General features: G+C 57.0%; 1 protein-coding gene across 7 annotated transcripts in view; it reads left to right on the top strand.

The window, feature by feature from the left end:
• The window catches only part of NDOR1 (NADPH dependent diflavin oxidoreductase 1), a 44,394-nt gene that overhangs the window by 6,664 nt on the left and 14,315 nt on the right, over positions 1 to 23,415 (top strand). For all 7 annotated transcript variants that reach the window (XM_074974082.1, XM_074974081.1, XM_074974080.1 and 4 more), the window contains 11 exons: positions 406 to 483; positions 1,238 to 1,335; positions 2,201 to 2,299; positions 3,658 to 3,759; positions 10,184 to 10,390; positions 12,118 to 12,239; positions 15,173 to 15,393; positions 17,083 to 17,190; positions 18,270 to 18,384; positions 19,326 to 19,472; positions 20,396 to 20,514. In XM_074974082.1, the coding sequence (XP_074830183.1) occupies positions 406 to 483; positions 1,238 to 1,335; positions 2,201 to 2,299; positions 3,658 to 3,759; positions 10,184 to 10,390; positions 12,118 to 12,239; positions 15,173 to 15,393; positions 17,083 to 17,190; positions 18,270 to 18,384; positions 19,326 to 19,472; positions 20,396 to 20,514 (1,416 nt within the window). The remainder of the gene's footprint in view (positions 1 to 405; positions 484 to 1,237; positions 1,336 to 2,200; positions 2,300 to 3,657; positions 3,760 to 10,183; positions 10,391 to 12,117; positions 12,240 to 15,172; positions 15,394 to 17,082; positions 17,191 to 18,269; positions 18,385 to 19,325; positions 19,473 to 20,395; positions 20,515 to 23,415) is intronic.

The following is a 23,415-nucleotide window of genomic DNA, read 5'->3' as shown; positions in this document are numbered from 1 at the left end:
CTGGGGGTTGTGTGGGAGGGCGGTGTGCGTGGCTGTGCAGGGCTGGAGCTGTGTGGGGCTGTGCAGGGGGTCAGTATGTGGATCTGGCTGGGGGGGTAGTGTGTGGGGCTGGGACTGTGGGGGGGTCTGGCTGTGCAGGGGGTGGTGTGCGGGGCTCAGACTGTGGGGGTGGGTCTGGCCGTGTGGAGGGCTGTAGCTGTGCGGGGGCAGTGTGTAGGACTGGGGCTGTGCGGTGCCGTCTGGCTATGAGAGAGGGGATCCGGTATGCAGGGCTGTGGCTGTGTGGGGGAGGCGGTGTGTGGGTCTGGGGGTGTGGGGCGGTGTGCACTGTCTTGTGCAGTTTGCCGGTGGCTGTTGAAGGTTGTTGGCCCTAACCATGTGTGTCCATGTTTGTTGTGCATGCAGGCGCAGCTGATCCAGGAGCTGCTGGTGGTATTTGTGTGTGCAACCACCGGCCAAGGGGACCCGCCTGACAACATGAAGGTAGGACGTGCCATTGGCCACGACTCTTCTTTTTGGTGATTGTTTCTACCCCCGGTTTGACTCCTGTGACTGTGTTTCTGCGAGAACCGATTGTTTCCTAAACAGGCAGGCAGCAGCAGGTGGCGCCAGCCTGCAGCGATTTGGGGAGGGCAGGGCGGATGTGAAGGGAGTAGTGGAGGAGTTACGGGGACCAGGAGGGGAGCCAGTGATGGGGATCATGGGGCTACAGATGCCCCACAGTCCCTGTACTTGGAGCTACTTTGTCCTTTATCCTGTGGATGTGCCCTCCCATTGAGGGCTGACCCTTTGGGTCCTCATGTGGCAATAGTCCTCTCCCAGCCTTTCTTTTGGGAGGCTTCGGGGCTGAGAAGCGTCCGCTACTTCTGCTGGGACATGAATGTGGAAGGGGCTCAGCAGCTTGCTGAGTGATGATGGCCTGGGTTTATCCTGCTGTCATGGCCAGGCAGGGCTTGCCTTGTGCTTGCCGAGTGCTCCCTGCCAACTGACACCATGGGAAGGCCGGCTGTTGCTTGTTTCCTAGTGTCAGTTTGCTGGATAAACCAGAGAACTCATCATATTCTGCATTTCCAAGGACTCCGCTGAACCGATCGCCCAACTGAGAGAGACCCCAGTTGATCACGGCCCTGCCCCAGCCGGATTGGGCCCTCGGGGCAGTGCGGGGCAGGAGGGCAGAGCAGCCTGTGGGATGGGTGCATGTTGGAGCCATGCGATTCTTGACTGTGTTTGCTTTTAGAATTTCTGGCGGTTTATCTTCCGAAAGAACCTGTCCCCGGCCTCCCTTTGCCAGATGGACTATGCCGTGCTGGGCCTCGGAGACTCCTCCTATCCCAAGTGAGTGGCTTGTCCCACGGCCCCTTTGCTGTATTACGCACTGAGTTCCCATCCAGGCCTGCTGAAAGGTGTTGATCATTCCCTTCCCAGCACTGAGTGCTCTGGAGTGAGGAGAGCTGTTCTGAGACCCTTTGTGTAAATCAACCGGTGATGCTTTAAAAAACGTCTTATTAGAAAAGCTCAGAGTCACTAGTGGGTCGCACACTTTGCTGGGTCTGTAGGACACCGAGGAGAGGGCAGCCTGTGTCGGGCAAGTGATGTGCCCGGAGAGAGGGCAGCCCGTGCTGTGGGGGGGACAAGCGGTGCGCTTGAGGAGAAGGCAGCCTGTGCTGTGTGTCAGCCGCACAGCACACCCAGGGAGAGGGCAGCCCGTGCCATGCTTCCCTTCTAATTCCCAGCAGCAGAGATGTGGCTGGAGCCCAGAGGCTCTCTCCTGCGGGACCTGTGTGCAGGCAGGAGAGCTGTGGGGAAGGAGCTGTGCATGGGAGCGAGAGCCTGTTTTCTGTGCATTCAAAGGCTGATTGGAGGGTGGGAGATTCTTTTGTATTGACATTAAAAAAATCCTTGAAAACCAGCCAGCCCCTCCCTGGGAGCAAGTCAGATCCTGCGGACGTGCTGCACACCGGTCCGTCCCCCTCCGCTGGGGGAGTTCAGTCAGTCAGTCGTGTCGGCTCGGCAATAGGACAGAAATGTGGATGTGGGGCCGAGCAACCAGGGCCATGGGCTGTCAGGTTTGTGGGGGGGCTGGGGCAGGGACCAGCCCCACTGCTCCGCTGCCCCAGCAGCAGTGGGATTGCGGGCTCCCAATGGTAAAGCCCCCCCCCCCCCCCCCCCCCGTCTGTGTCTCTGATTCTTCTTGGCCCAGGTTTAATTTTGTTGCGAAGAAGCTGCACAAGCGGCTGCAGCAGCTCGGGGCCAGCCCCATCCTGCCAGTAGCCTTGGGAGACGACCAGCATGACTTGGGGTAAGCTCACTGCCTGGGGGAGGGGCTGCTGTAAGGATCCCCCCCTGTGGCTTTGGTCCTCCAGCTGGTGCTGGCTGTGAGTCCTGCAGCCCCAGCTCGGCCTGTAGGGCAAGGCAGCACTCTCTGATTTCCCAGGGCTGGCTCACACCCTGCAACAGCTCTGCTCCTGCCCCTGAAATCTGACTAGCTGCACTCTCTGCTGGTCCAGGCCTGGGTCCTCCCCACAGCTCTGCTTAGTTACCTGTATTCCGCTGCTGTTCATCCCCTCCTGCTCTCCACACACACCTCAGTCCTTTCCTGCAGAACCCTGGCTTTCCAGGCCTGGCTGCCCGTTCCCCTCAGTCTTTGCTAATGCTCTGCACACCTGGCCTGCAGCCCACCCCCGCAGTTCTAATCCTGGGTCCCCCCGTTCCGCCCCACCTCGCACTGCTGGTTTTCCCATTCCTGACCTGCAGCCCCACCAACTCTTCTAGTCCTGACCAGACTGCCCCCTTATCCCAGCCAGTCTTGTGGTTTTGTCACACCGGCAGGCTGAAACCTGCTGCACTGATTTTCACCCATGATAGAAGCCAGTTCACGTTGAAGTAAAATCTCACTCTCATGTTCTAACTGGGTCGGCTGTCCTGTCCAGAGGCCACTGATTACTCAAGTGTGCCTACCGAGCATGGGCAGCTGCCGAGACCTGCTACAGAATGTGCACCTAACCCACTGCAGAGCTATCGCCAGGTAACCCAGAGCTCTTGGCCCACGGGAGAGAGCCCCTGCAGCCTTGGTGTTACACCCAGGCTCATTGCATGGGCATGTGTCATTGCTTCAGGGAGCTCATGGGAGGCCGCTGCACTTGGGGCTGAAGAGTCTCCTCTCTGAACTCAGGGCCTGGTTTGAGAGTCCTCCCTAGAACGCTGTCACTGTTCCAGTCTGCCCGTGTGACCCCTTCCCACAGGGACCGGCTAGGCAGCACCTACCTGTCAGGCATCTGTATTGTCACCTCTGCCTACTGCTGCTCCTCCAAGTGGACTACACGGAGGGCCCAGCCTGGTGACCAGCCCTCCATGCAGGGAGAAGTGAACTGATGTTCAGCGCCAGCGGGGGCATCCAAGTTACATAGCTTCACTGCCACGTGCCATTCCACGGGCAGTCCCTGTTCAGCTGGGTTGTGGGGGCTGGGAGCTGGCGGCTTGCATCTCTCTGATGCCCCCTCTGGCTGACTGAAGGAACCCCGCTTGCCCACTGGGGCAGCGTTGTAGGAAGGAGGTTTCTGAAGTTTGGAAGTCACAGGGAAGCAGCAGGACAGGGTCCCAGCAGTCCCCCAGCCCAGTGATACAAGCCCCGCTGAAGTTTGTATTTATCTCCTGCAGGTCGGATGCAGTGGTTGATCCCTGGCTACTGGACTTGTGGGGAAGGATCCTATCCTTGTACCCTCTGCCTCCTGGCCTTGGCATTATCGGCCCTGATGTCCTGTGAGTACCAAGGGTGGGCGCAGACCATCTACTGCCATCCAGCCACTGCTGGCTAGGGGAAAGCTGATTGGTTGCACATGGTGCCTTGAAATGCTGCTTTCCCAGGCTGGTCCTTGTGGGCACAGAGCTCTGCCCTGTGCGCTCGGTAGGAAGCTTCCTGCCCTGGTTGCCAGAGTCCCAGACACACCCTGGACGGAGGAGCCTTGCTTCAACCCGTCCAGCACACAGTAGAAAACAAAAGTGTCAGGCTGTCTGGAGTGGCTCAGGGACATGAGTACCAACCTCAGGGCAGACTGTCAAGGAGCAGGGCCCAGCCCCCCGCCTCCCCAAACTGGTTGTAAGTTCTATACAGAGATTTCACCAACCAAATGTCAAGTGTGAACTCCTCAGGCACCACAGCAGCCTTAGCATGGAGTCACAGACAGTCCCTCAGATACTCCAGTCTATCTTGCCACCCGCGCAAGCCTGCCTTTTTGATAAATGGTCCCTTACACCAAAAATCACAACAATATTCAGGTTAGTCCCAGTCCCAAAGGACCAGTCACTTACCCAGGTCAATTGCACCTTTAGATCCTGCACCTAAGACAACACTTGTTGCCAATCTTATAATAAATTACAGTGGAACCCCATTTATCTGATCTCATTGGGACCGGGACAAGATTGGATAATCAAAAATTCAGATAACCAGCCTTGCCGCCTGGGGCTGACAGCCTAAGCCCCACTGCCCAGTTCGGTTAATACTGAGAGCTGGATAATGGAGGCTCAGATAAGTGAGGTTCTACTGTAACCAAAGGCTTATTAACTAAGAAAAAGGAATGAGAGCGTTATTTACAAGGTTAAAGCAGGTAAATGTACACACACAAATGAGTTACAGTCTTACGTCTACAGCACAAAATTATTTCGAAATTATTCTATTCGAATTTTTGGAAGTGATTTTATACATTCGGTCTTGTGTGTCCCCTCTAAAGCGCGTTAATTCGGCGGAGTGCGTCCACAGTACCGAGGCTAGCATCAAATGTCAGAGCGGTGCACTGTGGGTAGTTATCCCACAGTTCCTGCAGTCCTCGCCGCCCATTGGAATTCTGGGTTAAGCTCCCAGCGCATGATGGGGCAAAAACATTCTTGTGGGTGTTTCTGGGTGTGTGTCGTCAGTCGCTCCTCCCTCTGTGAAAGCTACAGCAGACAATCGTTTCGCTTCTTTTTGGCGTGCAGACGCCATACTGCTTTCAGCAGATGGTGCAGTATGGTGCACCGCTTCTCTCCTGGTACCATGAATCCACCTCACATTTCTTCTCATCTTTCTACGTAATCTCTATAAGTATCTACTCTTTCTCTTCCTCATCAACCACTTCCAACTCTGCTCGGCCATTGTGAACCGAGCAGCACAGCTTCTGCCGCCAACTCTGCTCTCCCGCTCTTACCACGCTACCGAGCTTCTCCATGTTGTCTGTCCTGGGCTCCCGCCTCTGTGAAAGCTATAGAAGACAACCATTTCCTGCCTTTTTTCAGTTATCGTGAACCGAACAGCAACTCTTCCGCTGCCACTCTGCTCTCCTACGTTTTGCGCCCTTTTTCCAGGATTACCCATGCAGGCACCATAGCACAGCAAGCATGGAGCCCGCTCAGATCTCCACTGCAGTTTTGACCATTGTAAATACCTCGTGCATTATCCAGCAGCATGTGCAGTACCTGCAAAACTGGGTGAGGAAGCGACGACAGCGTGATTACTATACTGATAAGGACATGGACACAGACGTTCCTAGAAGCACGGCATGTGGTGATTGGGAGATCATGGTGGTGTTGGGCCAGGTTCATGCCGTGGAACGCCGATTCTGGGTCTGGGAAACAAGCATAGTGTTGCAGGTATGGGATGATTCCCAGTGGCTGCAAAGCTTTCATATGCATAGGGCCACTTTCATGGAACTTTGTGACTTGCTGTCCCCTGCCCTGAAGCGCAAAGACACCAAAATGAGAGGAGCCCTCACAGTTGAGAAGCGAGTGGCCATAGCCCTGTGGAAGCTTGCAACGCCTGACAGCTACCGGTCAGTCGGGAATCCGTTTGGAGTGGGCAAATCTCCTGTGGGGGCTGCTGTGCTGCAAGTAGCCAACGCAATCATTGACCAGCTGCTATCAAGGGTGGTGACTTTGGGAAATGTGTAGACCATTGTGGATGGCTTTACTGTGCTGGGGTTCCCTAACCGCGACGGGGTGATAGACGGAACTCATATCCCTATCTTGGCCCCGGAACACCGGGGCGGCCAGTACGTAAACCACAAGGGGTACTTTTCCATGGTGCTTCAAGCACTGGTGGATCTCAAGGGACATTTCACTGACATCAATGTGGGATGGCCTGGAAAGGTGCATGACACTCACATCTTCAGGAACTCTGGTCTGTTTGAACAGCTGCAGGAAGGGACTTACTTCCCAGACCAGAAAATTACTGTTGGGGATGTTGAAATACCTATAGTTATCCTCCGGGACCCAGCCTACCCGTTAATGCCATGGCTCATGAAGCCGTACACATGCACCCTGGACAGTAGTAAGGAGCAGTTCAGCTCTAGGCTGAGCAAGTGCAGAATGGTGGCAGAATGTGCTTTTGGACATTTGAAAGGGCGCTGGCGCAGTTTACTCGGTTAGATCTCAGCGCAACCAATATTCCAGTTGTAATTGCTGCTTGTTGTGTGCTCCACAATATCTGTGAGAGTAAGGGGGAGATGTTTATGGTGGGTGGGAGGTTGAGGCAACTTGCCTGGAGGCCGGTTTTGCACAGCCAAACAACAGGGCAATTAGAAGAATGCAGCAGGGCCCGCTGCGCATCAGAGAAGCTTTGAAAGCCAGTTTCATGACTGGCCAGGGTATGGTGTGACAGTTGTGTTTGTTTCTCTTGAAGTTACCCACCCCCTATATATATGAAAGGAAATAAAGTCACAGTTGTTTAAAAAACGTTCTTTATTATTTGTTCCACAACATATTGAGAGAAATCAGAAGGTAGACCGGGGGAGTGGGGGGTATTGGGTTAGGGAGGTGGAGGAGGAGGAGGAGGGAAGGACAAGTCCAGAAACCAAATCAAAATTTAGGATATGCCAGCTTTCTGCTGCTTGTGCAATCCTCTGGGGTTGAGTGTATGGGTCCCCGTAGCCTTTCTCCCCCCGCCCCCCGTGTTCTTGGGCGTCTGGGTGAGGAGGCTATGGAACTTGGGGAGGAGGGAGGGCGTTTATACAGGGGCTGCAGCGGCAGTCTGTGGTCTTGCTGCCTTTTCCGCATTAGATCCACCATACAGCGGAGCATGTCAGTTTGCTCCCCCATGAGCTTGACCATACCATCCTGCTTGCTCTCATCGCGCGCGTCCCTCCTCTCTTCGTGTTAATTTAACGCTTTACGCGACTCCGCAATTGTTTGCCTCCATGCATTCAGCTGGGCCCTATCAGTGTGGGAGGACTGCATGAGCTCGACGAACATGTTGTCCCACGTCCGTTTTTTCCACCTTCTAATCTGGACCAGCCTCTGGGACAGAGTAGATAGAGGCTGAGTTGAAACATTCGCACCTGCGGAAGGAGAAAAAGGGAGGGTAATATTTTAAAAGATACATTTTAGAAACAAAGGGGACACTCTTTCTCAGTGAAACAGGCAATTCATAGTACACAGCACATGTTCTTTCTGTACAAGGTCACATTTTGCCTCTTATACTGAAGTGCCTGCCACTTTGGTGTGAGTAAGCCATCACACGCAGCCAGGCAACAGAATTCAGCTTGCAGGCAGCCATGGTAAGCCCCAGGGGCATGCGGGGTTCTGCTTCTTCCGCATTCATTTCAATGCTTTCAAACTGCTGGGGCCCCCTTTCCCATAGCAAGCAATGCCTGGTGGGTTTGCCGTATAAAAGGAGGGCCTGCAGGCTCTCTGGTATGATCGCTTCATACAACACCCCCCACCCCACCCCCTGCACCCACCACATAGCTTCGATGAGACTCTGAGCAGGGATGAACCCTTTAAACTAAACGGGAACAGCCCAGCGCGGCTGGGTTTTCCCCCCACCCCCCACCGCGTGGCTCTGATCAGGCTCTCACTCACCAGAAGTGCCTTCTCCAGGGTCATGGTCCAGGAGCATGCCTTGGGAGTAGGGGGAGGCTGTTGGCTCCAGCGTTAAGACTAGTTCCTGGCTAGGGGGGAAAACGGATTCCCCACTTGCCGCCTGTGCACTGTCCTCCTCCTCCTCTTCGTCCTCCAAAAACTCATCCTCCTCACTCCATGCAACTCCCCCCTTGCAGGTGTCCATGGACACTGTTGGGATAGTGGTGGCGTCACCCCCCATAATTGTATGCAGCTCATGGTAGAAGCGGCATGTATGGGGCTGTCACCCAGAGCACCAGTTCATCTCCCTGGCTCACCTCCCTGCCTGAGCTCCTTGATTTTTGTACGACACTGCTCTGTGTCCCCGGAGTAGCCTCTATCCGTCATGGCCCTGGAGACTTTAGTGTACGTATTTGCATTTCTTTTTTTGGAACGTAGTTCTGCCATAACAGATTCGTCTCCCCAACATGTGATGAGATCCAGTACCTCCCATTCAGACCATGCTGGAGCTCGTCTGCGAATCCAGGACTGCGTAGTCTCTTGTGATGGTGGACTGTGCTGATGGTCACCTGTGCTGATAGTGACCAAACAGGAAAAGAAATTCAGAAGTTCCCGGGGCTTTTACTGCCTACCTGGCTAGTGCATCGGAGTTGAGAGTGTTGTCCAGAGAGGTCACAAGGGAGCATTCTGGGATAGCTCCCAGAGGCCAATAACGTTGAATTGCGTCCACAGTACCTGTAACCCAGAACTGCGATCTCAATTTTAGCGCTACTCCACTTGCCGAGGTGCAGTACAGAAATCGGATTAAAGAGCCCTTTAAATCGGAAAAAACGGTTTGGTTGTGTGGACGGAATCAGTTTTATTTCGAATTAAGTCGACTAATTCCGAAATAAGCATGTGCTGTAGACCAGGCCTTAGGTTCCAACAGGTAATAGAAGCTGCTGTAATACCCAAACTCTATATGTCCTCTAGGGCTAACCCACGCCAAGCACTGGGGATCTCTTGCTTATGCTTAGAAATCTTTCCCTCTCCAAGTGCAGTAGCATAGAGACCCAGTTTCTTCTTATCAGGGATTTTTATTCCCTTATCCCAGAGTTCAGGCTAATGGGATGAGTCCTTGTGCGCATCTCCTCTTCATGAGTGTGGGGGGAGCAATCACCAAAGTCTTTGTCCTCTGAGGTTTCACGATGGCTCATGTGGGCCGTCTTGTGGACAGGAATAACTGTAGGAAGGCTGTAGGAAGCCAGCCTTTACATTAATTAATGCTTCTTTCCTGTTTGGTGAGCTACACAGTCCCACAGGTTTACACTGCAAACACTTAATATAACCTCATACCATGGGGTACAGGTGTTAAGTGAGCTCAATACATGCAGCATCCTACAAGCATTTCATAAAGTCTGGTTCTGTGGGTCGCATCCTTGCCCTGGGGACCCTCCCACAGGGAACTGGGGCTCAGCTTGGTAGTCTCCCCTTCCTCGGTACTGCACAGAGGCCTGGCTGGGGATGTGTGCAGGGGAAGAGGGCTCAGGCAGCCTGGGGCTGTGTTACTCTTCCATGGGACCCTGACTTCTGCCCCAGAAGAGGGGCTATGGGATACTGTGTACTCAACCACCTGCCATGCTGCATTTCTACCATGGGTTGTGTTCCCAGCCCAGGAGTCCTGCTCTTTGGTGTGGGAACACTGGGGCACCAGCAGGGGAGTCCCGCTACTTCCACAGTTGGGGCCTTCTGGATGCCAGTCCATTCTCCTTTAGCTCGGGAAGGGAGAGCTTCCTCTGCTGTCCCATGTGGGAAAGGCTCCATGGTGGATTCTGCACCACTCTCTGTGTCCCGGGGTGGGCTTTTGCTGCAGGCATTTTCCTGCTGTCCAGTGCATGTGTCAGCAGCCTGGGAGTGGCTCTCCAGCAGTACTGCTCTGCAGGGGTTCTGTGCACCTCGTCCGCACACCTCACGTCCGTGATGTGCTTGGAAACCTTGCAGATTTACTGTGGCCTCTCTGGGACCATCTGATGCTGGAGCCCGGCTCTGGCCGCCCCAGAATGCATTTGGCCTTGGCTCCTCCCTGTGGAGGATCTGGCTGCGGGGGTTCCACTTGGCAGACTGGCTGGGTTTCGCTCTCTTTTTGCATGGTTGCGGGTCTAGGGTCCCGTTTGCCCTCAGTCTGTGCTCATACTGCAGAGCTAGCCTGGCTCCTGTCAGCGGTTTGGGACACATTTGAATCCCTCCGAGTTTGGGAGTAGCCTGCAGATGGTACCCAGGCAATGCTCCGGGCTTTGGGGGTGACTGGTGCTAACCACCCCTGGCCCAGAGAGGTCATGCAATGGAGCTGACTGTGCCACATTGTTCTTCCCTGCAGTTTATCCTCCAAGTTCACTCTGCATTTTCTGGAGGAGCACTCCAGTGGCTGCGATGGGGGCCAGTCCCGGCAGGAGGCAGCCAGGCAGGCCCCCTCAGAGCTTCACCCCTTTGCTGCCCAGGTGGTGTCCAACCAGAGGGTCACGGCGGAATCACACTTCCAGGACGTCCGGCTCATTGAATTTGATGTCACAGGCTCTGGGATTGAGTGAGTCACCCCTAGGCCCACTGGGTTTCTATTGTACGCGTGGAACGGGAGCTGCTCTGGCCCCTCCTTGTGCTCACAGTGATTCCAGACCAGAGGTGGGCAAACTACAGCCCATGGGACCGTCCTGCCCGACCCATGAGCTCCTGGCTGGGGAGGCTGCCTCTGGCCCCTCCCCTGCTGTCCCCCCTCCCCCGCAGCCACACCACATGGGCAGCGCGGCTGGCTCCATCAGGGCAGCGGGGCTGCGAGCTCCTGCCGCTCTGAGCGGCATGGTAAGGGGGTGGTGGTGGCATGTGCGCACTGCAGCGAAGTTGAGTAGGGGGTCCCGGGGGGCAGTCAGGGGACAGGGAGCAGGGGGCTGTTGGATGGGGCGGAGGTTCTGGGGTGGGGCGGTCAGGGGATGGGGGGGTTGGATAGGGCATGGGAGTCCCGGGAGGCCTCTCAGGGGGCAGGGGTGTAGATAGGGGTTGTGGTGGCAGTCCGGGGACAGGGAGCAGGGGGGGTTGGATAGGGGGTGGGGTCCCAGGGGTCCTCTCAGGGGTGGGGGTGTGGATAGGGCTCAGGGGGACAGGGAGCAGGGGGGTTGGATAGGTGTGGGAGACCCGGGGGGCCTGTCGGGGGACAGGGTGTGGATAGGGGTTGGGGCAGTCAGGGGACAGGGAGCAGGGAGGTTGGATGGGGGTGGAGTCCTGGGGGGGCTTTTAGGGGCAGGGGATGCCAGGAGGGGGTGGTCAGGGGACAAGGAGCGAGGGGGGAGGTTGGATGGGTTGGAGGTTCTGAAGTGGGGGGGAAGTGGGTGGGGGCGGATGGGGGCGGGGGCCAGGCTGTTTGGGGGGCACAGCCTTCCCTACCCAGCCCTCCATACAGTTTCACACCCCAATGTGGCCCCCGTGCTCAAGACAGAGCAGCAGCTGCTGCTGCTCTTTGGAAGGTGTTTTTCTGTGGCAGTGACCCCATGACCTCAGCCACTCCCTGTCCCTGCTGGATCACTGCCCTGAAGAAGGGGGTTTCCTTTCTCCAGGGGGCTTTGCTGGCCAGAGCAGAGACTCATTCAGTGGGTTTATCAGTCTGTGCAGGGCCATCAGTCTTTGGCTTTCTGCACCTCTCCTCATTGTCCTGTTGTCAGTCCTCCACCTGCGCAACGGTGGGCCCCACCGCTCTGGTTCACTGCCACTGTACAGCTCTTTGAGTGATGCCCCAGGCAGGCGCTGCTCGGGAGGGGAGCTGACCTGATCCCACAGGAAGGGATGACTGTGTTTGCCAGGCCGCGCAGACTCCATTTCCCGCTCCCTGGCCGCTCCTCTCCAGGTTTCTGTAAGGGTGCTGGGCCCCGTGGTTTAATCGGCCCCAGTGGTGCCTGGTCTCCAGCCGTGTAACCCCTGCTGGGCTGGCTCCCTACTCAGCAGAGCTGGTGGAAAGCTGGACTGTATTTTGGCCCTAACTGGGGATTGGGACGGCACTGCCACCCGGTCTGGGTCAGGGTAATGTACTGATCGGGATTCGTTTGTTGCTGCTGGAAACCAAGGCGGCAGGGAGCTGGGCAGAGTGATTCCACACGTGGGAGGGCCCTGCAGTGAGGAACAGGCTTCCACCTTCCTTCCGCTGCTTGGCAATCCCCCTTTCAGACCCTGCCCTCTCAGTGGCCTTTGAGCTCCCTTCCCTGCCCTCCCTCTGCTGCGGTTGGCTGTGCAGGGGGGGAGCTGGCACGTGTGCTGCATGCCCTGCAGGTACCAAGCGGGAGATGTGCTGATGGTCCAGCCCCGGAACGCCCCCGAGGACGTGCAGCAGTTCTGCCAGCTTCTGCGCCTGGATCCAGAGAGATGCTTTGTGCTGAAGCCTTCTGAGCCTGGTACACTCCCCACCCCCTGCTCCTTCCTCTTCGTGCCAGGCTGGGGCCGCCCGTTCGGCAGCTCTGCTCCAGCTCCTGTCTCTGCTCTCTCGGGCTTTGGAGCCTGGGAGATTGCAGGAGAGCTAGTCAGCCACTGATGGATGGACTGTTCAGCTCTGTCTCATGAGAGCGCTGGCCGTGTGGTCCCACTGCAGAAGTGTGAGATCGGGATTTGACCAGCAGTGTCTAGCCTGCGTCCTCACCCTCCCCTCTCCTCAGGGCGTGACAGGCAGAGCAGGCCCCTCAGTTCCCCCTTGCACCGGGGCGGTGAGACGGAGCTCTGGGCTCCACCTCGGCATCACAGCTGCCTCTCCTCAGAGCTGACCCGTCGGGGGGCTCCTCACTTTACCGCCTGTGTCAGCTCCAGGGGTTCAGAGTGGGGGCCGCAGGAACACCCAGACACGTCCCTCCCAAGGGCCCAGGACTGCCCCAGTGGGCATCACTTGGGGACCAGCCCAAACTACCCCTCTGGTCTAGCACTTCAGCCCCAGCGGGCACCACTGGCTCCTCCAGTGAGACCCCAGGAGCTAGTCTTCCTCCTTTGTCTTTCATAAGCGCCCCAGAAATCAGCACTGAGCTGGTCCATCTCCTCCCCGAGGCCAGCCAGCCCAGCCCAGCCCAGCCCAGCCCATCTCCTCCCCAAGACCCAGCCCGGCCCATTGCCACCCGCCCCGAGACCTGCCCTGGGCAGCCCGGCCCATTGCCATCCGCCCCGAGACCTGCCCTGGGCAGCCCGGCCCATTGCCACCCGCCCCGAGACCCGCCCCGGCCAGCCCGGCCCATTGCCATGTGCTTAGTGCAGCTCTTCTCCTAGTGGTCAGAAGTCAGAGCCCAAGCAGCTGGAGCCCGGCCAGTCTCTTCAGCGTGCCTCAGGAGCGTTCCTGTCCTGGGAGTCTGTAAGGCCAGCAGGGGTCCCAGGCTCGTCTGTTCTGACCTCCTGTGCGTGACAGGCCACCAGTACATGCACACTACCCCCAGCAGCCGCAATGAGAAAGCGTCACAGCCCACAGGCAGAGAACAGGAGGGACTCAGGTGCACCAGTGTCAGGGAAATGATTAAGCGAGATACACCCAGATAATCCTGGCAGTGCCCTGCACACATGCACTGCAGAGAAAGGTGAGCACCCTTGAGATCACTGCCAATCTGAGCTGGGGGAAGATTCCTTCCTGAGCCTACATAGGGCAATCAGCTAGGCCCTGGGCAGGTGAGCAAGATCCAGCCAGCCAATCACCTGAGAGAGAGAACGTGCCACCTCTGAGCCCTGGCCCTCCCCGCCCAGTGTTCCATCTCCAGCCAGGCCAGCCCTGGTGTTTCAGAGGAAAGAAACCAAACCCCAGAGTACAGGGTGGGGAGGGGAGCATCCCCCAGCTGAAGACCTGATGCATGAGTTTTAGGTACATAAGACATAGCAGCAAGGTCCCTTCTGGTTTGAGCCCTTCCTCCTCCCCCCCCTCCCCCCCCCGCCATCACAAGCAACCCCATCATACAATCCACTCAGACACTTGTCCAGCTTTCTCTTGAAGCTAATTAATTCTTCCTCCCCCCGCCCCGTTGGGAAGCTGTTCCAGAGGGCTAGACTCTACGCAGAACCCAGCGCAGACTTTTACAATACATTATCGCCCGGATCTGGCCTCAGGAGAGCAGTTCCACGGTCCTTGCTACCGCCGGTTGGTTGGGTAGGTCCCCCACCACAAGCGGGGACCCACCCGGACAGAAACTTTGAAGGAGACAGATCTCCCAGGAGCTGTACTGCTTTGAGGTGGTTTGTCCGTGTGGCCCCCCAGCCACCCCTCCAGCCCTGCTCCTTTCATCGTCCATCTCTGCTAAGGTTCTGAACTAGCAAGGGGACTAAGAGACAGGCAGGGCTGCTCTGCCCTACAAGCCCCCAGGCGGGCGGGGCACAAGGATGTGCAGGTCACAGGCCAACAGACCCTGCTGGTCAAAGATTCACCTCTCACATCCCAGAGGTGCCCGCGCATCTGGAGTGAGATCCACAAACACAAGACAGCTAAGAAAATCACTGTTACTGTGGGTCAGCACCCACTCTTCTCTGCAGCACTCCCAGCTCCCCCATCTCAGGCTATGGGCCAAACGGGTATGGGCTGGGAAGTGGTGGCCGCGCGGGGTGACCGGGGAGGAGAGCAGTGAGGACTCCTCAGGCTGGCAGGGACAATGCTGTGGCCGATTGCTCAAGCGGTTGCAGATGTGCATTGCACTCAGGTGTGTCTGCACCTAGGGAATGGAGAGCCAGAGATGGTTTTCCTGCCGCTGTTGTTCTTTGAGCTGTGGATGCAGACGTGTGTTCCATGACCCACGCTCCATCCCTCTTCATAGGTCTAGTCTGCCTCTCTCGAGGGAAAGAACTGAGGGGGGTTGGGTTGGTGCCACCCTTAAATAGCCTTGGGAGACACAAAGCGCCTGCTGCCCTGACAGATGCTGCTGTAGGAAAAACGTCTTAGACTCTTCCTGCACTATCTGCAAACGCACCTGAGTACAGCACACGTCTGCACCCACAGCTCAAAGCACCAGTTACAGCTCAGGTAAATCACCTGTCCTGGGGAGCTTCCACTGGGTTCGACTCGACTGAGCTCCCCCATGTGCTGGCAAATCCATTTGCTGGGGTGACTCAGTTACTTTTGCTTTGGCCTCCCCTAGGAACAACAGAACCCACTTCAGCTGGCTGCAGCATCACTCCCACGCTGCGTCGTACCTGCCTTCTGCTATTGCAGAGCCTCTCCTGCTCCAGTCGGGCTCTGACCAGAAGTGAAGCCTGAGGCAGCCCTAGGCGGGGTGGGGGGGAGCTCCTTGGGCAGCTGTGCAGCCAGGCTTCTTGCCCCTTACTTGGGTCAGCGCCAGCCTCAAGAGCTCTCTTGGCCTCATCCCTTCCCTTGCAGGAACCCCCCTTCCTGCCCACTTGCCGCAGCCATGCACCATCCAGCACCTGGTTGCCTGCTACCTGGACATTTCCTGTGTTCCCCGTCGCTCTTTCTTCGAGCTCTTGTCCTGGTTCTCGCCAAACGAACTGGAGCGTGAGAAGCTGCAGGAATTCAGCTCTGCGCAGGGCCAGGAGGAGCTCTGCAGCTACTGCAGCCGGCCCCGCAGGACCACCCTGGAGGTAGGGCAGCTGGAGGAACCTGCCGGGGAGAGTGGGGACTTTCTGTAGGGAGCTGCATTGAGTTCTTGGCTCTGCTTGGCCTTGCCCCTCTCCCTGAAGCTGGACAAATGGAGATGAAGTAAGGCACAGATATTTTACAGCGAGGGTCAGTAAGGGCCGTGTGCCTGCTCCAGCGTTGCCCTGGATGGGCAGCAGGTCGGCCCTTGCAGAGAAGTGTGGCTCTGGCGCAGTCCCTGTAACAGCCAAGAGCAGAGTCCCAGGCAGCGCTTGGAGGCCACGGAGGGTTGCAGAGGGGTGCGGTAGGGTGAGTTGGGGGCTAAGTGGGGGGGGGTGGGAAGTTGAGGAAACAAAGAGAAAGTGGTGGGGGTTGTCCTAGTGTGTTGGAGGATTAGGCTGTGCCCTCCTTGCACGTGATTACTTCCCCCCCTGCTCCTCTCATCCCTCGCACAGACCCCAGCCCCACTTCCCTATCCTACTGGAGGGCTAAGGGCTCTTTCACGATGAGTCCCATCTCCTTCACCTCACGCTGTCCTAGCTGGGCACTGAACGAGGACAGGGTACTGTGCAATGCACGTGGTCCTGTGCTGAAAGACCCGGGGTGTAATGCACACGCTGTAAATGCTCACGTACAAAGGCACCGTGACCTGGACATTCCCTGACTTGGACTTAATTTGCAACTTTGCTGTTCCCTTCACACATATTTTTTGCCTGTGGAATTTCCCGGTTTTTTAATGCGGGGGAGGAAGGGCAAGAAAAGAACCTTCTTTATGGGCTTAGACTGTTTGGCCAGGAAGCCCTAGACACCAGCAGCAAGGTTGGGCTTGCATGCCCCAGTGCTGAAACTGTGTCCTGTACATAGCGATCTCCACAGTCCCAGGTGCCCTTTCCTCGGTGCGGAGCACTCTGTGAATGAGGCAACGCTGGGAGCCCACAGAGAGCTCTGGTGTGGAGGGAGGCAGAGCACAAGCACATCTGGAGGACCTACCAGTGCTGAGGGTGTGGCTGCAGGCTGCCCCGCTCCCAGGTTGCCTTCCAGGAGAACTGAGTGGTAGCAGTGCGTAGAGTCAGAGACTCCCAGGCCAGAAGGGACCGTTGTGATCATCTCATCTGACCCCTGCATCGCACAGGCCAGAGACCTACCCCACAATCATCCCTAGAGCAGACCTGTTAGACAAACATCCAACCTTGATATAAAAATAGCCAGTGATGGGGACTCCACCACGACCATTGGTGAGTTGTTCCAAAGGTTAATTATTCCCACTGTTAAAAACGTCTGTCTTCGTTCTAGTCTGAATTTGTCCAGCTTCAACTTCCAGCCACTGGGCCGTGTTACACCTTTCTCTGCTAGATAGAAGAGCCCATTGTTAAATATTTGTTCCCCAGTTAGGTACTTATTGACTGGTTAAGCTAAATAGACTGAGCTTCTTGAGTGTCACTCTAAGGCAGGTTTTCTAATCCTCGTATCATTCTTGTGGCTCTTCTCTGAACCCTCTCCAGTTTGTCAACATCCTTCCTGTGTAGGAGGGGTGTTGGGCATATGCCATCTGTGTCATTACCAGCACTGGACAGCTGAGTAAAAGGCTGCTTCTGCCAGGTTTAGGGGTTTCTCTCCATGGGCCCATCCCGAAGGAAGGGCAGACCATCTCCCTGGTCCTGTCCTCCTTTCTCACATCTCTTTGGTGTTTCCAGGTCCTCTGCGATTTCCCTCACACCGCTTGTGCTGTTCCAGTTGACTACCTGCTGGACATCATCCCCCGGATCCAGCCCCGTGCCTTTTCCATCGCCTCCTCCATGCTGGTAAGGAGCTCCAGCATGCCTGTTCTCCCACATAGGTTGCTGGGGCTAGGACTAACAACTCGCTGCCTCGAGAAGGCTCTTCGCTCGGGACCCCAACAGTGCCCAGAGAGGAAGGAGCTGTCTGCTCCTGTATCCTGCAGACATCCACAACTCTCGCAGGCTCCGCCCCTTACTGTGGGGACTGTTGAATGGCTAATTCTGTGGGGCACCAACCTCCAGCTCTGGCCACTCATGTTTCCTCACTCCTGCGCCCCTGGGAGTCACAGGAGCTTTGGCGTTGAATGTAGCCAAAGGGATGGGCCCTGCTATTTTCCCTGCCCTATGGACAGAAGGCTGTGTTGAGGTGAGGGGTGTCTGGACTGGGCATGCCGCACGTGGGGACTGTTGGGCCACCCTGCACTCTGGCTATGGGTGTGACAGTGGTATTGTATTGCCAGCATGGTTCAGGTAAGGCAGTGGGTGTAGTGGCTGCCTGTTGCCACCAGTAGATGGGACTAAGGAGCCTGTCCCGTGGGGTGAGCGAGGGTGTGAAGATGAGCTGAAGAGTTGCCCAGTAGCCAGTTGGCTTTTCCCTTCCGTCCTGGGGTTCTTTGGGGCTGGCAAGTCTCCTCGGTCTAGCTGTGTCGAGAGGGCTTCTCCTGGGACTCTCTCCTGCATCTGAGGCGCCCTGTGCGTGCAGGGAGCTGGCCGGTCAGGGGTGTCACAGCAGAACTTTGAAAGGAGGGATTCCCTGTTCTGCTGTCAAAATGGCAGCCTCAGGCTAGGAAGTACATACCGCGTGGGGAGAGCACAGGGCCCAGGAACTGCCTCCCCAGTCTGACCACTGGCCCCCTCCTGCAAACCAGTGCTCCAGCCGCTCCCGTGTCCCATCTCCTACCGCATCAGCAGAGCCTGTCAGTCCCTCTGGTTCTGCACCATTCCCCCCGTACTCATCTCTGGCTGGGCTAGGTGCCCTTTGCGGGGCTTTGCCCTGGTCTTCCATGGTGTTAGTCGGGAGGGCCTGGCTGACTCTGCTCAGCCCAGCACCCAGGCTGCTCTGGCTTGGGCCACTGTTTCACATTGCACCTTTCTGCCCCCAGGCTCTCCCCAACAGACTCCAGATCCTCCTGGCTGTGGTGCAGTACAAGACTCGTCTCAGCAAACCCCGACGTGGCCTCTGCTCTACCTGGCTGGCATCCCTCAACCCTCAGCAAGGTAACTGGTCATTCGATATCACGGGCAGAGCTCTGGGTGCTCCACTGCTCCTAGGCCATGGGCATGCCCCCTTCTGTGTCAGAGAGAGCCTGCATGGAGTTGGGCATGGGTTAGCTTGGCGAGAGGCCAAACGCGCTGCCTCCCTCTTCTTCATGGTACTTTGTGAACAGTGACCCACTGCCCTGCTTTCCTCTTGGCACGCAGCCCCTCTTTGACTGTCCCCACCCTAAGGACCCGAGCTCCTCTCCCTCTTCCGAACCCTCCTGCAGAACGAGTGCTGAGTCCAGCCTCCAGGGTCCTGCACTGATACTGGGCAGGCAAGTGTTTCCTTTAAATGCACCACCCTTGTCCATCTCTCCCTCCCTAGGGGCATGGCCCTCTGCTCCCTCACGGGGATCCCCGAGGAGGAGATGGGGGGCAGGAAGTCATCCCTCTGTCAGGGTAGCTGGACCTTCCCACGCTGCTCTCACCGAGGTCAATCCTGCCGCCCCGAATGCCATCCTCGGGGTGACCAATTCTCCAGCACGGCCCCTCCCGCCCACTGGGGCCAGGTCTGTGCGAGGAGCTGGCCCTGGTGCTGCTACCCGCTGGCATGGTCTCTGGGATTCACTCCAGCGCCTGGTAGAACAATGAAGATTTGGCTCCATGGATGGAAGAACAATGGGGTCATATTTAGTCCATCTCCCAAAACGCCCTGAGCGTGCCCACAGAGCTGCAGCACTTAGCGGGTTCCTCGGGCCCATAACATGCCGTTTGCTGCTTCCTTCTCTGCTCCATCTGTACTTCTCCCTATAGCGCAGGATAACGGTTGGCTGGCACAGGGCCGAGCTGCCCCCAGGGCAGTGCTCTGCTAGGCGGACGCCTGTCACTTACATTGCAATTGCAGTTCTAGGGCCTGCTGTGGTTGAGGCATGACTGTACCTAGCCTGTTCCTTTTGCAGGGGATGTCCGGGTGCCTCTGTGGGTGAAGAGGGGAGGAATGAAGTTCCCTGCAGAGCCAGACACCCCCATCATCATGATTGGCCCTGGCACGGGAGTGGCACCCTTCAGAGCAGCCATACAAGAGCGCGTTGCACATGGCTGGAAGGGTGAGGAGCTCACCTGGGAATGATTCCTGCAGGCCCCCTCCTTGCTGCCGAGGGGTGCGCCCAGGGCAAGGGGGAGGGGTGTGGCTCAGGAGATCGGGTACAAGAAGTGGACCAGAATAAATTGTCCTTGGGGACATAGCGACTGCACGAGGCCCCGGCTGCACTATTGGACTGTGTCCCTGGGACAGCAGCCAGGCCTCTGGAGCAGGGTGGGACAAGTGGGGTCTCTGGAGCTCAGGCCCTATGAGGTGGGTCTCTGGTACATGGGCCCCATGCGAAGAGGGGGCCCCCCTCAGATTGGAGAGTCTATGCTCTGCCCAGGGAGGGGCAGTTCTGATGTCCCTTCAGGCTGTGGGTGGGGGGCAGAACCTTGGAGACTGGGGGGAATCCCTGGTGGGTGGCCCTCGAGCTGGGGGCGGGGGGCTCCTGGCATTGGGCCCTTCGGAGAATGGGGCTGGTCAATTATCCTATGTCCCATGGCAAAGAGCAGGGCAGGCCAGAGCAAGGGCCAATATCGGACACAGGGCTGCTGTACGTGCTCAGAGCTGCCTGTGTCTGAACGGCAGTCCATGGGTCCCAGCAGGCTTCCTTTTGAGCCCCAAGGGTTTGACTGGAGTGCGAGCATTGCATGCTGGGCCCTGTTGTCTCCACAGACGGCCCCTGGGATTAAGGATGAAAGCGAACAGTTCATGTAGGCTAGAGCCAGTCCTGGGCAGTTTTCTGCATGGTTCTGCTTTGGATGGGGCCTTTTCTGGAGCATCTCGTAGGCTGCCCTGTAGGGCTGGGCCCAGTGCCCTCCATGGCTGGCTCCTGACGTTTGCTCCCCTCCCTGCACCCTGGGGGAGGCTGGCTGTGTCTCCGCTCAGAGTCGAGTCCTCGGGGAGCTCTGCTCGCTCCAATGTGCCCCTTTGATTTCTCTGCAGGGAATTATTTATTTTTTGGCTGCCGCCAGAAATCCAAGGACTTTTACTGCGGGGCTGAATGGCAGGAGCTGGTGAAGAGTGGGCACCTGACTCTCTTTACAGCCTTCTCCAGGGACCAGGTTAGTAACTGTGCAAGGAGAAGCCGCCAGCGGGTACAGACAAGGGCCAGGGGACAGTGCCCTGTGATGGGCTCTCAGTGTGGGATGGCTTTGCTGAGCTCCTGCTGAGTGACGGGCAGAGCACACCCCCACCTGCTGCAGGATGGCAGGGGCTCGTTGCTAAATGGCAGACACCTTGGAGCAGGACACAGATCGGGGGGAGAGGGGAGCCTTGCGTCCAAACTAGAACTGCAGCCTGATGTGTCCTGGACCTTGGCCGGTACCATGGCCCCCCTCCCTGTGGGACGTGGCAGTCGCACAAGGGGCTTGGTGCTTGTAAGTGGTTTGGACAGGCCAGTTAGGCTGCTGTGCTGTAGGCTGAGTCCGTGACCTCCCATCTCCTTGAGCAGTGCTGGGATTCTGCAATCCGGCTCCCTGAGCCTGCAGGGCTGGTTCGATGCACCCAGTCCTTGGGGAAGGGATCTCCTTTCCTGGGCAGAGCTGGGGCAAGCTCTGGAGGAGGGGGCCATTGGGGCTGTGTTAGCCCTGTGCTGCGTGAAGTGCAGGCTGTCAGTGAAGTGCTGGGCACGCTCCATGACAAATGAACCAGTGCCCAGCAGAGAGTTGAGGGCACCGGGCTGTGGGTGCTGCCTGCCTCCAGACGACTTGGCCTGGCTGAGTCACTGACTGTCCTGTGGATTTGTCTGCCAGACTCTTGCTGGGATGGAGCTGTTCTGCCTGCCTGCGTTTCCCCTCTAGTTAGGATATTCCTCTTTGCTTCCTGTCCTAAAGCACTGCGTAGCCTTGTTGTGTGCTGCCAGAGAGCTGCACATCCCAGCCAGCGAGGCTGCGCCTCTGGGAGGCAGCAAATCCTTTAGAAATCCCTTGTAAAGTGCTTTGGTGTCTTCCCCTCCCTTTTGGTTCAGCAGAACCAGCCCCATTCAGGGTGAAACACAAACCTCATTTTGGTGCCCTTCGCTTTTCCCCAATAACTTCTTTTCTTTACAAAGAGAGCCCCTTGCATCGGGTCTCATCGCCTCCCCCATACCAAAGCAAGCTCTCTCTGCTGCAGGCTGGGAAGGCAGACAGTGGGAGAGAGGGCAAGTGTCACGTTATTTCAGCTGTTAAACACGCAGTGTGGGAAGGGGAGGAGGTGAGTCCTGAGAGAGACGAGGTTGGGGATCAGCCTGGACATTCAGTGGAAATGCGTCCAGTGCACAACAGTCATTTCCAAAGCCCCCCTCCAGGGACAAGGCAAAAAGGAGCGTGGTCACGCATTACCAGCCAGTGCATGTCCTCGCCAGGGAGCTGTGTGCCCTGGAAGGGTAGAGTGGAAGGTGCAGCAAGAGGCATGGCACGCTGGGGGGACCTGCAGCCTCAGAAGGAGCCCTCCCTGGGCAGGAGAAGGCTGGGAGGGGCCTGCCTGGGGCACTGGGGGGACCCCTTCTAGCCAGAGGCTGTTTGAAAGATGGGCACTGGAGCTGGCCTGGGAGAGGCCCCTGTGCAGGATCTGTGCAGCTAGCTAATGGCACTGTGCTTCTCCCCAGGGCACTGCCCCGCACCTTGCTGCTGCCTGCTCACCTGTGGTATCTGCCCTTGGCTAGCAGGTGGCTGAGACCCTGCTGGACCTTTTCTTTCTCTGCTGGGCCATCTGAGAGACGGGCCCAGCACTCAGGGAGGGCGTTCCCTCTGCTTGTGAGGGGCTGGCACTGTCAGCTGCAGGTCCCCACCGTCCTGCTGCCCCTAGAACAAGTTACACCCCACTCAGGCCGTGTGACAGCCTTTCCGGGGTTCACATGGCCTGCAGGGGCCCTTGCTTCCCAGTGACCCTTCCCAGTCATTTGAGGCCAGGTCTACACTACAGGCTGAGAGTGGTATGACTGTGTCACTCAGAGGTGTGAAAATCTCCCCCCTCCGCCCCTGAGCGATGTCGTTCTATCGAGGTATCCCCCGGTGCAGACAGCGCTGGGTCGGCTTCTCCCCATGACCTAGCTCCTGCCTCTCGGGAAGGTGGAGAACCTGCGATGGGAGACACTCTCCTGTTGGTGTAGGAGCGTCCCCACTAAAGTGCTACAGTGGCACAGCCGCATCAGTGCAGCATTTTAAGTGTGATCTGCCCCTGGGCTGAAGGGAGAGCAGGATTCCAGAGACACACATGACGCGCTTCAGCCCTGAGAGTGGCTGGGGGGATGCTGAGCAAGAGCCCAGAGGCTGTGCCGGTGTCACCGAAGGATGTGGGAGCGTGCTGGGCTGATGTCGGTGTCACCCAGGCTGGTGGAGGGGAGTTCCTTTTCTTAGCTAATAGCATAGTTTCTCACCCCCAAAATTCAGACTTTCACAGCGTTTGCTGGCCCCAAGGAGCCATGACCCAGTCTTTCATGAAGCACCCCTGTTTGTCCAGGTGTCTCCTCAGTGAATGGATATAGAGTGTCTTTCTCCACCCTGTGATATACTGAATCAGTCTTTTATCTTTATTCATAGACAAGGCCATCCCCTTGTTGTCATATTGTTCCTTCTCACTGCCAGGTGGTTTTGATCTTTATCGTTATCTTTGATGGTTTTCCGTCGACTTTTCTGGGTTGTTGCAGTGGTAGACAACTGAGCAATACATTACACAACTACCTAGCCAGAGACGGGTGACAATTCCTTCTTGCTTGAATGGCCATCACCAAGACATAGGATTCCCTGCTGCTTCGCTTTCCCTCCAAGACCATAAGGGCATAATTTTTAATATAGTTACATTATTCCTTAAATACAACCGTACACACATCTCACGAGTATTGATAAGTAACCAGCTTTCATTGGAGACCTGCTATCCTTTATGGATAAATACCATGAAAGTGGTGTATTAGGTGTAGTGAGTTTGCCAGGTCTGAGACAGGAGTTGCTTGGAAGAACAGCGAGCCTTTTGCCAGCTAGCAC

This window comes from Natator depressus, chromosome 16 (assembly GCF_965152275.1).
Source record: "Natator depressus isolate rNatDep1 chromosome 16, rNatDep2.hap1, whole genome shotgun sequence".
In the NCBI taxonomy this organism is placed as follows: Eukaryota; Metazoa; Chordata; order Testudines; family Cheloniidae; genus Natator; species Natator depressus.
Note: the sequence above shows the minus strand (reverse complement) of the source record. Positions and strands in the feature narration are given on the sequence as shown.